The sequence below is a fragment of the Pan troglodytes genome, chromosome 17 (assembly GCF_028858775.2).
Source record: "Pan troglodytes isolate AG18354 chromosome 17, NHGRI_mPanTro3-v2.0_pri, whole genome shotgun sequence".
NCBI lineage: Eukaryota > Metazoa > Chordata > Mammalia > Primates > Hominidae > Pan > Pan troglodytes.
This window is the reverse complement of record NC_072415.2, coordinates 17854588-17871113: the sequence shown is the minus strand read 5'-3', so window position 1 is coordinate 17871113 and position 16526 is coordinate 17854588. Positions and strand designations below refer to the sequence as shown.

The following is a 16526-nucleotide window of genomic DNA, read 5'->3' as shown; positions in this document are numbered from 1 at the left end:
ATAATTCACTGCAGCCTCAAGCTTTTGGGCTCAAGTGATCCTCCTGCCTCAGCCTCCTGTGTAGCTGGGATTGCAGGCATGTGCTACCATGCCTAGCTATTTTTTTATTTTTTATTTTTTGTAGTGATGGAGGCTTGTTACGTTGCCTAGACTTGTCTCGAACTCCTGGGTTCAAGCAATCCTTCCATCTTGGCCTCCCAAAGTGCTGGGATTACAGGTGTGAGCCAGTATACTGGGCTGTATTTCTATAGTTTTAAAATATGTTTTAAAGTGAGGTAATCCTGTTTGTTTTTTTATGAAGATTCTTATTTATGACAATCTTATTTCAATCTTATTTTGAAGATTCAAAATTTATGATAGTGTTTGATGAAGCAACAGATGAAGATAACGTTCTTCTTATTATTTTTCAGATGGGGTCTCGCCATGTTGCTCAGGCTGGTCTTGAACTCCTGGGCTCACACGAGTCTCCCATCTTGGCCTCCCAGGTAGCTGGGATTACAGGAAGGCACTGTCATGAGCAACTCATGATCGTGTGTATTATAACTCAAGTGTTCAAAAATACTCATTTTCCTTTTCTGGACTTCATTAGCTGTGGTAGCTGATGATGCTTCAGTTTATCCAATTTTTTTTTTTTGTCTAGTTTTTTCAAAATTACTTTTTAAATTTTCTTGGTAAGACTTTTTTAGTTTTTGTATATTAGAACAACAGAAAAGTGACTTGCTGGGGGAAAGAAACGAAACAACTACTTTCTCCCTAGGAAGAAAACATAGATGCTCATAATACTTCGGTTGCACTGGGCGATACGTCCTGGGGAGCTACAATTAATTACAGTCTGTTGAGGAAATCACGTAGCACATCAGATTTGGATAAAGATGATGCCAGTTATTTACGTCTGTCTTTAGGAGAGTTCTTTGCTCAAAGATCTGAAGCTCTTGGTTGCCTTGGTGGTGGTAACAATGTGAAAAGAGTAAGTATGGAATCTGTTGGAAGTGCTCACAGTCACCAGATTTTAGATTTTGAGTATTATGATGGCACAGTGACTTTAAAATGGAGATAGAATAGGATGGGACAGAAGAGTGGTAAAAAACTTAGGTTTCATCATCAGTCAGACCTTTACTGCAGTTCTAGCTCTGTCTTTTAGCTAATTCTGGGACATTGAGCAATTTAACTCCTCTGTGCCTTAATTTCCCGTTTCTTAACAGCACAGTTTTATAGGGCTTTGTAAGATTTAAATGTGACGGTTCATGTAAAGCATTTAGCACTAAACCAACATGTAGTAAGTATTTAATAGTTGTTCATTGCTGTTGTTATTGTTGGTTGGTGTGAAGAATTCTAAAATTGCTTTTTAAAAACTATTGTCTAAAGAGATGTTTTGAAATATAGAAGTGTTTTGATTTAATTAAATGTAATGCATGTACAATTAAAAAGACAAGTTATTCAGATAGTGATAAGTCCTGTAAAGCATGAGTGAGAAGGAGCTACTTTAGCTATGCTGGTCAGGCTGACATTTGGTGGAAGACATTGAGTTGGCATCTCAGTGATGAAAAGGAGGCAGCAGGGCCAGTGCAGTGGCTCACACCTGTAATCCCAGCACTTTGGGAGGCTGAGGTGGGCGGATCACTTGAGGTCAGGAGTTCGAGACCAACCGGCCAACATGGTGAAGCCCTGTCTCTACCAAAACTATAAAAAATTAGCCGGATGTGGTGGTGCGTGGCTGTAATCCCAGCTACTTGGGAGGCTGAAGTAGGAGAATTGCTCAAACCCAGGAGGTGGAGAGTTGCAGTGAGCCGAGATCACGCCACTGCACTCCAGCCTGGGCAACAGAGCGAGACTCCATCTCAAAAAAAAAAAAAAAAAAAAAAAGTGATTTTTTTCTTGTGAGAAGAAATAAGACTTTTCCCTCCATTAGTGACCTGGCCCTTGTCTGTGTGCAGGCCTGGAGGTAGGAACCAGGGTGGCATATTGGAGGAATGGAAAGCAGGCAGGCAGAGCTGCTCTGAGGAGCAGGGTAGGCAGGTATGAAGGGAGAATGGCAGATGATTCCAGGGGCCAAATCATGAGGGCTCCTGGTAGGAGGGGGGTTTTATCTCAGATGAACTGGGAGGAAGTGCTTAGAGGCACAGGGCAACTTTGTTGTGGTGCCAGCCCATCTCCAGGTGCAGCAGCCTGCCGCCATATGTCAGGTGCCCAGGTAGTGAAAGTCAGCAAAAGACAGAAGAGTGAAAGAAGCAGGCAAACACTTAGGAAATGGGAGAGATGTGATGAAGGCTGGGGACAAGGATGACCTAGTAGAAGCAGAGAAAAGGGCAAGAATTCAAGATTTATTCTATAGAGTCAAAGAATTTGTTGATAAATTCCACAGAGGGTATTAGGGTTATTGGAGGGATTGTTTAGCAAAACTGGATTTCATTAAGAGTATGATTTTGAAATAGCAGATGTAGTGTTAGAAGTCACAGCTGATTCATAGAAGTTGAAGAGTAACTGAATTCCTTATTAATGGAATTATAGTAAGGAAAGATAAGGTGGGCAAAGCACTGGATCATGAAAAAAATGGATCTATTATTTGGAATTTTTGTTGTGGTATAAGTGATGACGTTTTATTTGCATTCAAGTTACTGAATCAAGGGAAGAAATTAAGATATTAATCACAATTAATAAATTAATCACTTGGGAAAGTGAAGACCAATAAAAAATTGAGTGTATTTAATGAGTTCACATTTTAGTTCTGTCATGTGACTGCTGTATAAGAAAGACAAGTGGAAACTGCCTACCCTTTAGCAAGCTCCTTGAATGCAGACCTTCCAGAAACTTTCATGCAAGTTGGTAGAAGCGTCCCTAATCTTAATACACATTTTTCAAGGATGTGTTTATTCTACAAAATAAAGTACCTTTATATTGTAATTTCCAGGAAGCAGGAGTTTTTATCTGCTGCAGGTGTGAGCCACTGCGCTTGGCCTCATTTCTGTTGTTTTAATTTGAATTTCTTAGTAAGGGCAATTTATTTGACAATGTGAGTTCTAATGGTTAAAAGGTAGCTAGTATTAAGGAAATGAAAGGTTCTACCTGGACCTTTGAAGGTCATCTCTAGTAATTTGAGGTTAAGTGGGAAGAACAGTTTTTTGATGTCATTTAGCTGTTTTACCACTATTAGATAAAACAGTCTAGAATTTCTCAAAGCAGTTGAAAATCAAAGAAATAATTTACTTTTAATTATTTTGTAGCCATCATTTGGCTATTTTATTAGATCACCAGAGAAGAGAGAACCTATTGCCTTAATAAGAAAATCTGATGTATCAAGAGGTAATTTGGAAAAAGAAATGGCTCATCTTAACCATGATCTATATTCAGGTAATGGATTCAATGAAGGGGCTTTTAGGAATCTTTTTTTTCTTAAATGTGTAACTTAGGGGTTAAATGTGTGACCGTGTTCTTTATGAGTGAAAATGTATATAACACTTTGTAGTTTCTCAGTGTTGGTTATAGATTTGATTCATATGTAACCCCATATATCCTTTTCAATCTAAAGTGGAAACAAGTCAGCCAAAATCTACCTAAATTTGTAAAAACCACAGTAAATGAAATAATTTCAGATGGGCTAGTTAATGTTGGCTAATGAATTATTGAGTTAATTAATCGTAGATATAATTTATTATTTAGGATGACTTTTAAAGAGATGTTTTGAGATTTAGACTATGATAATCTATGATAATTTTTATGATAAATATAATATTTTTAATCAAATATTCTTGGTCAGCTTGGAATTATCAAGCAGCTACTTTTTGTTAGTACAATGTCTTGTGCTACATATCATATAAAGTTGTATAAGATATGCTCCATTCCTTAAAGAGCCTGTATTCTAGTAGGGGAGTTGGGACAAAGGGTCTATGTATACAGAGTCAGCTCATTTTCCATTTCTCTAAAGATGCACCCACTTATTTCTTTCTTTTCTTCTCTTTTTTTTTTGAGACAGTCTCTTTTTTTTTTTTTGAGACAGAGTCTCTCTCTGTCACACAGTGGCGTGATCTCGGCTCACTGCGATCTCCACCTCCTGGGTCAAGCGATTCTCCCACCTCAGCCTCCCGAGTAGCTGGAATCACGGGCTCACGCCACCATGGTCAGCTAATTTTTTGTATTTTTGGTAGAGATAAGGTTTCCCCATGTTGGCCAGGCTGGTCTCAAACTCCTGACCTCAAGTGATCCGCCCACCTCAGACTCCCAAAGTGCTGGGATCACAGGCATGAGCCACCGCACCTGACCAAGAAGTACTCAGTTTTAAATTCAACTTATTGTATGTTTGTGAAATGTTTCAAGCTGAAAAATATTAAATGAGTTTATGTGTGTATTTGCAAGGGAGAGATTAAAATCCACAATCCTCCTTCAAAGTTTGGACTCTGCAGCATTGAGCCAAATTAACTATGTTGTTCTCTGTCCAAGTGACTATACGTTTAAACCGTTATAGTGAAGGCAACTGACATTTGGGGTACAAAGACATCTTCCTTGGTAAATTAGTCATTTTGCCTGGTCCTTATTCCACAGACTGTGTTTGTCAAATAGTGTATACTTATAAGTTGAATATTATATATTTCCTGCAGGAGATTTAAATGAACAGTCCCAGGCACAGCTAAGTGAAGGATCAATTACACTTCAGGTTGAAGCAGTAGAGAGTACTTCACAAGTGGATGAAAATGATGTGACGTTAACGGCTGATAAAGGCAAAACAGAGGTAGCTTAAGCCTTTCGTAAGGAAATCTAAGATTATCTTGTTGTAGTTCTTATCTAGGATCAAGACGAGATCACCTGTGAAAAATTTATGCCGTTTAACATCTTTTCTTTCCTGGCTTCAGATTTCTTGCAAGTGTCCTTTGAATTTTTCTTTTTAAGTTTTTGTGGCGATATAATATACACACAGATGAGTTTATAAAACAGATTTGTAGTCAATGAATGAATTATCACAAGTCATACACTTGTGTATACCTCAGATCAAGAAAGAGAACATTGCCAACAGCTCAGAAACAAGTTTTTTTGCTGCCTCCAGTTACCTGACCTTTAACCCTGTATTAATTTTATCTGATTCTAAACTTCACTTAAAAGAAACCATGTGGCATGTATTCCTTTTCTTTGGCTTTTTTCACCTCACCTTACATTTGTTAGATGAGTATAATAGAAACTTATTTTTATTACTGTATGGTATTCTGTTATATGAATATTCTGTTGCTTTTATATCCATTTGTATTGTTGATGAAATTTGGGATATTTCCACTGCTGGACAATTATAAAACAATGCTCCATGAACAGCCTAGTACCTGGGAAGTGTGCACACGTTCATATGAGGTGTGTATGTCGTAGGGTTTGCATACTTTCATTTCAGTGGTTTTGACAGTTTTCCAGAGTGGTTGTACCATGTAGATTTGTTCAAGAGTGTGTGCTTCCTGTCACCACATGTCCTTGCCAGCACCTGGCATTACTCGTTATTCTGGTGGGTGTACAGTGGGGTCTTCTTGTCTTCATGTACATTTCCCTGATTACTAATAAAGCTGGTTCTTGCTCATGTTTGCTGGTCATTAGGAGGCTTATTTTGTGAAGTGCTGTCCAAGTCTGTTGCTCATTTTTCCAATGGACAGTTCGTTTTATTTGATTTGTAGGTGTTGTTTACATTGGATAGGAGCCTTTTGTCAGTTATGAGTGTTCCATATGTCTTCTCCCAGTCTGTGGCTTGCCTTTTCACTTTTTTAATGGTATTTTTATTTGTTGATTAGGCCATGCTTTCATTATTTCTCTAATGTGCTAACTTTGTCATAAATCAAATACCATGACATCGTGGGTATATTTCTAGTCTCTCTTGTGCTTCTTCGGTCTGTTTATCTATCTTGTGTCAAGATGACACTTGAATATTGTAACTTTACTATAATAAGTCTTGATATCTGGAAGAGTAAATCCTCTTGTATTTTTCTTTAAAAGTATCTTGGCTATTCTTGGCCCTTTATATTTCCATGTGTGCTTTACAGTCACATGGTCAGCTTCTACACACCAACCACTAACCACCAACAACCCTGTTGGACTTTTTTGGGGATTAAATTTAATTTATGGAACAGTAAAATTGACATCTTTATAATATTGAGTCTTCTAATCCGTGAAACTAACATATCACTTCATTTATATGTTTTAATTTCCCTTTGTATTTTATGAGTTTTGTGCAGATTTTTCACATCATCTTGTTAGATTTCTTCCTAAGTTGTTGAAACTTTTATTTTTAATTTTTGTGGGTACATAGTAGTTGTATATATTTATGGGGTACATGAGATGTTTTGGTACAGGCATGCAATGTGTAATAATCACATCATGGGAAGTGGGGTATCCATCCCCTCAAGCATTTATCCTCTGTGTTATGAACAATCCAATTATATACTCTTAGTTATTTGTAAATGTACAATTAAATTATTTTGACCCTGTTGTGCTATCAAATGAAACAATATTATGTTTCTTAACTTTATTTTCTGTTTGTTTTGGCTAAACAAATACACAATTGTATTTGTTTTTTAAATATACTCACCTTATATCCAGCAAATTTACTTATTAACTCTAATTATCTATCAACTCTTTGGATTTCCTGCATACATAGTTTTGTCATCTGAGAATAAAAGTTTTATTTCTTCATTTTTAATTTTTATACCTTTGTTTCTTTGTCTTGCCTTCCTTGACTGGATGGACCTCAAAAGAGTGTTGATGTCATGATGTTGGGTTTCCCTCATTCATTGGGAACTCTTTTTGGTATTTCATCTTTCAATTTGATGCATGGTGTAAGGTTTTTGTTTTGTTTTGTTTTAAATTACTGGATCAACAACGTGGTCTTCTAATCTTTGTTCACTAGTTTTTTGTTCTGTTTTGGATTTGGTTTTCACCTTGTAAGAGGATTGAATCTTGCCGAGTGCTTCTCTAGATCTGTTAAGAAGAACATGAGCTTGCTCTGTTTTGTTGATGTGATGAATTTTGTCAAATGATTTTTGAATATTAAACTATTCTTTTATACTTGAAATAAACCTCACTAGGGTTGTAATGTGTTATCTTTTTATATATCATTGGATTTGGCGTGCTAATAGTTTGCTTAGAATTTTGCATTTTTTGAGTGAGATGAATGCTCTTTCTTATAATGTTCTTGTCTGGTTTTGGTATCAAGGTTTTACTGGTCTCATTTTTTCTGTTTTCAGGAAGAGTTTTTGTAAGATTGGTGCTTTTTTAAAGATTTTGGTAGAATACATTGGTGAAATCACCTGAGTCTGGTATATTCTTTATCTAATGCCTTTACTTGCAGATTCAATTTCTTTAATAGTTGTAGTACTATTCTGATGTTTTAATTTTTTGTGTCAGTTTTAGTAAATTGTAATTTAGATTGTAATCTTCCTCTACACTTGAAAATTTATTTTACTATCATGCTGACCATAATATCCTCTTGTGATTAATATCTTAGGTTGTTAAGCTATGTCTCTTTTGTTCATTCTATAATTGACTGTTTTCCCTCTCTTTTTCTTAATCTCACCAGATACTTTCAATTTTGTTAATTTGACAATTTTATTTATTCTCAATTCTGTTTGTCTTTCTATTTCATATTTTCTGGTCTTCATTTCTTTCCTTCTACTTTCTATGGATTTAATGTGTTGTTTTTCTAACTTTTTGAGATGGATGCTTAGTGTGCTTATTTTTCTGCCTTCCTGCTTTTTCAGCAGTGTAAGTGCATGGGATACGTGTAGGAGATTTTCTGGTTTTTGAAATAATTGATTTAGGCCAAATGTACTGTAGTCAGAGAATTTTTAGTTTTAGGCCTTTGAAATTTGTTTAAATATGATACATAGCTCAGCATTTGTTCAATTTTTGAAAATATTTTCTGTACGCTTGTAGGGAATGTCTGTTATGTGACTTAATGTCTGCTTCACTTAGGTGAGATTTAAATCGGAATGCTCAAGCTGCCTGCATTCTTAAAATTATTGTGCTGTTTTAAAATCTCCCACCATGATTGTGGGTTTGTTAATCATTATAGGTATATCAACATTTGCCTTAAACATTTGAAGCTATATTTTTAGGTGCATACAAATTGTGCATAAAATTTGTTGCATTAAATTCTTCATAAAATTGTTTTGGTGCATAAAAATTGTTCTTGCTAACAAATCAAATCCTTTATTGAGCATGTCTCTCCTCAGTGTGTAGTAATGCTTTTTTCCTAAATCTAGTCTGAGATTAACAATGTCAATACCAGCTTTCTTTGGTTAGTGTTAGCATGTTATATTTTTTGCCATTATTTTACTTTTAATCTTTCTGTATCCTTATATTTCAGATGTTATAGGGACATACTGTTGGATTTTGCTTTTCAACCAGTCTGACAGTCTGTATTAGCCTGTTTCTTGCATTGCTATCAAGAAATACCTGAGACTGGGTAATTTATAAAGAAAAGAGGTTTAACAGGCCCATAGTTCTGCAGGCTGTATAGGAAGTGTGGTGTGGGCATCTGCTTGGCTTCTGGGGGGGCCTCAGGAAGCTTGCAATCATGGCAGAAGGCGAAGCGGGAGCAGGCATGTCACATGGCCAAAGCAGGGATGGGGAAGGTGCCACACACTTCAAACAACCAGGTCTTAGGAGAGCTCACTCACTACCGCAAGATAACACCAAGCCATGAGGGGTTCACCGCTATGACCCAAACACCTCCCACCTGGCCTCACCTCCAACACTGGGGATTACATCTCAACATAAGATTTGGAGGGGCATCCAACTATATCACAGTCTTTCTACTTACACTTAATGGAATTTCCAGCATGGGGGTTTGAATCTGCCCACTTTATTTGCTTTTTATTTGTTTCACCTAGACTTTGTTCTTTTTCTTTTGGCATTCTTTTAGATCGTTTAAGAGTTTTATATGATTCCAATTTTCTCCTCTGTTGATTTGGTAATTATATATATTTATATTATTTTAATGATTACCCAAATAATTATAACCTGTCTCTTGGCTTACTGATGTTTAGTAAAAATTCTTTGTTTTCTTTTAAATGTCTTATTTGGCATTCCAAGGATCACAAAATACTCAATTTACTCCATACTTAAAAAGCTTTTCTTGTTTTATGTTTTATTTCTATATTTAACCCAATAAGACATGATGATGATTTATAAATAACCAGTATTTCTGATCTTTCATCTGAGATTAGTTTTCTTCTTAAAGAATATCCTTACTTTTTTTTTTTTTTGTAAGGGACTGCTGATAATGAATTTTGTTTGTTGTCTCTCTACAATGTCTTTATCTCCCTGTTACTCTTGATGTGTATTTTTGCTTGCTATAGAATTGTTAGCAGCAACTTTTAGCACTTTGAATGTATTTTTTCATGTCATTTCATTTTAAAAGTTGGCTGTCAGTCTTCTGTTATTTTTCTCTTTGGTTTTTATCCATCTTACTGTGATGTGCTTGGGTAGCTTTTGTTTTACCCTACAGTTTAGGGGAAAAATCGTTGAAATAATTTGAGGCTAAGGGAGATGATATCTTCCAGACTGGATTTATGTCTGCTTCTGACAGGGAGCAAGGAACACTGGCAATTGCAGATCACTTTCATTCGTTTATTGGAATTGAGCTGATTGGAGCTGAGCCTCATCCTTATGAGAACCAGTTGGATGCTGGTTTACCTTTACTGCTGGGGTGTATCCCTTTGTGGTCTCATCCCAAAGCATGGATGTTTTACTGTGGTATCTTTCTCTCCCTCAAACATACACACACACACACACACACACCTCCTAACCCCCCAATGCCAGTCATTCATTGGCAGATTCAGTTTTTATACCTGCACTCCCACAAGAACAACTTTGCTTAGCCTTTTCTTGAAGCAGCAGATATGCTTAGGGAACAGCATCCCCAGTGTTGGGCTTACCTCTCTGGGTTACTTTCTTCTCTTAGATTTTGGCGCCATAAGTTTACACTGCTTTTTAAGCTTGCTGGTGCTTTCAAAGATAAGTTTTTGAATATGCTATTCAGTTCTAATTGTTCTTAGCAAGAGGTTGGTTTGCTTTACCTAGTCTGCTGTTACTGGAGGCAGAAGTCTTAACATGTATTTTTTGTTGTTGTTGTTGTTAAATAGTTTATGTTTCTTAACTGTTGGGCCCATTTCAGTTTTTTACTCATGGTTCCTATTTATGTCTTGCTTATAAGTAATTCTAACAGTTGAATGAAATTACCAAGAATTATACTTGCAATCACAATGACTCAGTGGCTTTTCAATCTCAATATCTTAAGTTTTTGGTTTTAAATTATTATCTGATTCAATTTTACCATGTCTTTCATTCCTGATGATTTTTAAAAAACAAATGATAATCAATTTTGTAAATAACCTGGTACTATATAATTAAAGTTGATAGCAGCTGTCTTTTTCATTAGGATATTTAACTGGTATGCCCTTAATTTTTTTGTTGCCATTAGATCCTACATCATGCTTATAAAGATCAAACTAATACAGTAGCCTGCTCTTTTCCACAGTTTTGCCTTCTTCAGTTTTAGTTACCCATGGTCAACTGAGGTGCAAAAATATTCAGTGGAAAATTCCAGAAATAGTTCATAAGTTTTAAATTATATGTCATTCTTAGTAGCGTGATGAAATCTTCCCACCAATTTGCTCCATCCTGGTAGGATGTGAGTCTTTCTTTTGTCCAGCTTCTTCACCCGTCTTCACTTGTTGCCCGTTAGTCACTTAGTAGTGTTTGGTGATCAGATCGACTCTAGGGATGTTGCAGTGCTTGTGTTAAAGTCACTCTTATTTCGTAATGGCCCCAAAGTGCAAGAGTAGTGTTGCCTGCAATTTGGATACACCAGAGAGGAGCTATCAAGTGCTTCCTTCAAGTGAAAAGAGGAAGGTTCTCGACTTAATAAGGAAAGAAAAAATAATGCTGAAGTTTCTGAGGTCTGTGGTAAGAATGATCTTTTTTATGTGTAATTACAAAGAAGGACAGAGAAATTCATGCTTTGCACTCCAAACTTCAAACGTTCCAGCCACAGTGAGTGATAAGTGCTTAGTTAAGATGGAAAAGGCACCACATTTGTGGGTGGAAGATAGGAACAGAAACATGCTCTGATTTACGGCAGTCGGATTTGGTACTATCTGAGGTTTCAGGTATCCACTTGGAGGTCTTGAAACGCATCTCCCAATGATAGTGGGGGACTAATGAATGTTCATGAAACTGGGGTAAATTTGTCTGATGTTTAATTTTCTCACTTCTAGGACACTTTCTTCATGAGCAACAAACCCCAAAGATACAAAGACAAGCTACCAGATAGTGGTGATTCTATGCTTAGGATCAGCACCATTGCTTCAGCCATTGCAGAGGCATCAGTTAATACTGATCCTTCCCAACTTGCTGCAATGATCAAGGCACTTTCAAATAAAACCAGAGACAAGACTTTTCAGGAAGATGAGAAACAAAAGGACTATTCTCACGTGCGTCATTTCTTACCTAATGATTTAGAAAAAAGTAATGGATCCAATGCATTTGATATGGAGAAATACCTTAAAAAAACAGAAGTTAGTAGATATGAAAGTGCATTGGAAAACTTTTCAAGGGCTAGTATGTCTGATACTTGGGATTTATCTTTGCCCAAAGAACAAACTACTCAAGACATTCATCCGGTAGACTTAAGTGCTACTAGTGTAAGTGTGAGGGAACCAGAAGAAAACACAGCAGCTATTGTTTATGTTGAAAATGGAGAGAGTGAGAATCAAGAGTCATTTAGAACCATAAACTCCTCAAATTCAGTTACAAATAGAGAGAATAACAGTGCAGTAGTTGATGTGAAGACATGTTCCATTGACAACAAATTACAAGATGTTGGTAACGATGAAAAAGCTACCTCAATTTCCACTCCATCTGATAGTTATTCATCAGTGAGGAACCCCAGAATAACATCCCTTTGTCTGTTAAAAGACTGTGAAGAAATACGAGATAACAGAGAAAATCAGAGGCAAAATGAGTGTGTCAGTGAAATAAGCAACAGTGAGAAGCATGTGACTTTTGAAAACCATCGCATAGTCTCACCTAAAAATAGTGGTAAGTGTCTGAGTCGTTGGTCACATTCATAAAATTACAAAGTTTATTTTCTCTTCTCACTGGAAAATACCCCTTTCTGACAGATTTGAAAAATACCTCTCCTGAGCATGGTGGACGTGGCTCAGAGGATGAGCAGGAGAGCTTCAGACCTTCCACGTCACCACTGAGTCATTCTTCTCCTAGTGAAATTTCTGGAACAAGTTCATCAGGGTAAGTGTGTACCTTCTTTTTTAAAAAATAAAAATATGCGTTCAGTATAGGAACTGGGGAAAAAATGTGTAAAGAAGAAAAATTACTTATCTGTGCATTCGTCTCTCAAAGGTAACTCTTGTAAGCTGTGAATTTCTTTCCAGCTATTTTTCTGTGCAAACTTTTGTATATTGCTTTTTTTTTTACTCTTTATAACAATCATTCTCTGAATTTAAAAGAAAACTAGTAATGTTGCAGAGTGCATAATGGATCTGTCATGGTTCACTTGATACTTCTGGTGAATACTTTGTATCTTAACTGTTTTGCTATATAAATGATATTGGGATGAATAACTTTGTTCATAAAATTTTAATTTTATGAATGTCTTTTGTGGCTTTATAAAAGATCTTTAATATGTTTATTGAAAGAGTCTAATAAATGGAAAAACTTGCCAAACCAGCAAAATTATCAAAAATGTTAAATGTAGTTTTGATTTGTTTCAAAATATTGGATTTCAAAGATACCTGTTAACTATTTACCAAGCTGCCATTAAAGTTTTTCATGTTCATCTGAAGCAACATGGTATGGTTCAGCTAGTGCTAAATGTCAATGGAGAGCTTAGTTCCTTCTATGACTCCTTATGGATGCCTCAGTTTGAAACACTTTCATATACATATACACAGTCACTTCTTATTTAATAGTTAATTTCTTTTTTTTTTTTTTCTTTTTTTTTCTGACAGAGTCTCGCTCTGTGGGCCAGGCTGGAGTGCAGTGGTGTGATCTTGGCTCACTACAACCTCTGCCTCCTGGGTTCCAGCAATTCTCCTGCCTCGGTCTCCCGAGTAGCTGGAACCACAGGCACGTGCCACCATGCCTGGCTAATTTTTGTATTTTTAGTAGAGATGGGGTTTCACCATGTTGGCCAGGCTGGTTTTGAACTCCTGACCTCAGGTAATCTACCTGCCTCGGCCTCCCAACGTGCTGGGATTACAGGCATGAGCCACTGTGCTTGGCCTGCATATTTTAACAGATGTATTACTAGTCATCCAGCCCAAAGCAAATTTGAAGATCATCTGGCTGTGACATGGTGTAGTATGTTTACAGTCTTTGGCTTACACGTTTTTTCCCTTATGTTTCTTATAGGTATTGCTTTACTGTCCCTATGGAAGACTAGAGGGATATCTGAGACTAGCCTGATTCTTTTTGCCTTTGAATTGACTTGATGTTTTTGCCAAAATTCTTCATTTTTCTAGTCTAATAATTGCATTAGGGTATATCTCTGTTTGATTCTTCATTGTTACTTTGCTCTGTCATACAGTATACCCTTTCGGTATGTCTTCCCTTTTATTTTGCCTGTGTTCTTGCAGTTCAGTTTTCATTATTTGAGATAATTTCACCTAAAAGCATTTGTTCTTGTTAACCAAAGGAGTCAAACTAATACAACACATCATCCAGTGACTCAGAACATTTTCCGTGCTGTATCATGCTGTGTGTATGTGTTTGTGTGTGTGTGTGTGCATGTGTGCGGGAGTGCATGTGGATACAGAAACCCATGTAGGTTCATGTCATGCGGGAGCTAAAGAAGGCCTGAAGCAATTTGGTTAGTAATACTTTGTTGCTGTTGGTTAGAAACTTACTAACTGGTATTTTGACAATACCGTCTTGATTTGGGACTTTTTATTTATTTTTTATTTTTTTGAGACAGAGTCTCTCTCTCGCCCAGGCTGGAGTGCAGTGGTGCAATCTCGGCTCACTGCAAGCGCCGCTTCCCAGGTTCACGCCATTCTCCTGCCTCATCCTCCCGAGTAGCTGGGACTACAGGTTCCTGCCACCATGCCCAACTAATTTTTTGTATTTTTAGTAGAGACGGGATTTCACCATGTTAAACAGGTTGATCTCGATCTCCTGACCTCTTGATCCACCCTCCTCGGCCTCCCAAAGTGCTGGGATTACAGGCGTGAGCCAACGCACCCAGCCAATTTGGGACTTTTTAAAAGTTCAGAATTCAAATTTGAATTTTCTGTGTACGTCCATTGCCTAGCTGAGTATTCTGAACTTTGTACAAAAAAGAAAGATGGTGGAATCCAGTCAAGTGAAGGGCTGAATTCAAGCTAACCGGCAGAGCATAGGTGTGGAGACTGTTTCCAAATGTGGCTTGACACTTATTTCCTATCCCCTGTGCTCTTTTGCACTGTGACTTTGCCGCTTCCCCTCAAGAGGTGCAGTCTGTTTCCTGCTCCTTGCATCTCGGCTGGCAGCCCTGTGAAAGGTGCTTAATGAACAGAATAATGAGGAAGTAACCCTGGTGTTTGTGCAGATAGATGTGAGACTCACTATTTGTCACTTTCTGATCTTTTCATTTTACGTTGTGTAGCAGGGACATCTTTCTGAACCAAGGCTAGAACAGCATGCTTTTGAATGGCTGCATAGTGTTGTATTGCATGTTTGTGCTCTAATTTCTGTAGCTCAGTTCCTCCTGTCTGATTTAAGCTTTCCCACTTTTTGTCCACAGTGATGTGGACATGTCCTTTTTGTGAAGTCTTTATATTTATCATTAATTTTTTTTCTCAGGATAAATTCCTAAATGTAGAATATCTGAGTCAAGAGGCCTTTGATATGTACTGCTTAATTGCTCAACCAAAAGTTGTACCACTTGATAGTCCCACAGTGGTGTGTGACTGTTCCCATTTCTTTGCACTTATCTGCATGATTTTTTTTCCTCTTTGCTCGTTGAGGGTTGGAATCTTCTGTTCATTTCTCTATATCAGATACTTAGCAGATTTTTATAGCATGAATAGCTAATTGCTAATAATGAATTGCTGTGTGTTTTTATATGGTATTTATTAATGAAAATGCCACAATACATTTTACACTAGTTTAACAGATGCTTCATTCAATGGGAATATTCTTTACAATTTTAGATAATTAAGTGTAAACATTGAATTTGTGGTTGAGTCATTTGCAAGATTGTAGGCCCATATTATGGTTTTTTGCTAATGTAGATAGTTGAAGGACTGGAGAACTCCAGGTGTGAGCTACTCTTCTCTTTCAGGTGTGCGTTAGAGTCCTTTGGTTCAGCAGCTCAGCAGCAGCAGCCTCCCTGTGAGCAGGAGTTGTCTCCCTTGGTGTGCTCGCCTGCTGGGGTGAGCAGGCTGACGTATGTGTCTGAACCAGAGAGCTCCTATCCTACCACAGCCACAGATGATGCCCTGGAGGACCGCAAGGTGGGCAGCCACTTGGATTATTTATTACTAAGGCTTTCAACTCTTAAAAGTGTTAACAGATGTTTGATTCAGACTACAGTTCAAGCCTATATAACTTCAGTGTTGCTCTTTTATCTTTAAAATGATTTTTGTATTTGTGTGCACATATTAAATACCTACTCATGCTGGTAGACACAGAGGTACAAACATTTTAGGATCTGCCCTTGAAGAGCTCTGTCTGGTGAGGCACGCTGTGTAATGAAGTGCATCATGCTGCGCGCATACTGTGGGGACTCAGAAGGTAGTGGTTGGAAGTCTGACTGCCTTTGCTTCAGCAAAGGTTTCTGCAGGGATAAATACACTGAAGCCACACCGTGCAGGACTGCTAGGAGTTAGGCAGCGGGGAAGCAGAGTTAACACATGGGGAGGTGGAGAGTTGTAAGATACAAACTGCATCTGGGCACTCCAGGAAATTTAGAACGGCCACAGTGAATCATGTCAATAGGGAGAAGTGTATGAGGCTAGAAGAGGGGGGACCAAACCGGGAAGGGTGCTGGGTTTAAAATACGGGAGTTTGGAGGCTTTTTAGCAGGTCACTGTCATGATCTGTTTTGATTTTGTTTTGTTTTTGTATTTTTTAGAGACGATCTCGCTCTGTCACCCAGGCTGGAGTATGGTGGCACGATCACAGCTCACTACAGCCTGGGACCGCTGGTCTCAAGGGATCCTCCTGCCGCAGCCTCCCAAGTAGCTGGGACTACAGGTGTGCACTACCACACCTGGCTAATTTTTCATTTTTTTTTTGTAGAAACAGCTTCTTGCCATGTTGCTCAGGCTGGTCTTGTACTCCTGGGCTCAGGTGTTCCTTCTGCCTCGGCCTCTCAAGTAGCTGGGACTACAGGTGCCTACCACCACATCTGGCTAATTAAAACAAATTTTTTTAGAGATGGGGTCTTGCCATGTTGCCAGAGCTGGTCTTGAACTCCTGGCCTCAAGCGATCTTCCTGCCTTGGCCTCCCAAAGTGGTGGGATTACGGGCATGAGCCACCAAGCCCAGGCTGGTTTGATGTT

At 37.8% G+C, this 16526-nt stretch overlaps 1 protein-coding gene across 25 annotated transcripts in view; it reads left to right on the top strand.

The window, feature by feature from the left end:
* CEP192 (centrosomal protein 192) overlaps window positions 1-16526 on the top strand; it is a 133506-nt gene that overhangs the window by 46065 nt on the left and 70915 nt on the right. For 20 of the 25 annotated variants that reach the window (XR_010152010.1, XM_063795899.1, XM_063795898.1 and 17 more), the window contains 6 exons: window positions 758-967; window positions 3222-3348; window positions 4593-4723; window positions 11241-12063; window positions 12147-12273; window positions 15305-15476. Coding sequence is in view for 24 of the 25 variants with exons in the window: in XM_063795899.1 (XP_063651969.1) it covers window positions 758-967; window positions 3222-3348; window positions 4593-4723; window positions 11241-12063; window positions 12147-12273; window positions 15305-15476 (1590 nt within the window). In the remaining variant the exon portion in view is untranslated. The remainder of the gene's footprint in view (window positions 1-757; window positions 968-3221; window positions 3349-4592; window positions 4724-11240; window positions 12064-12146; window positions 12274-15304; window positions 15477-16526) is intronic. The other 5 variants (XM_063795902.1, XM_063795901.1, XM_063795900.1 and 2 more) reach the window with 1 other exon arrangement.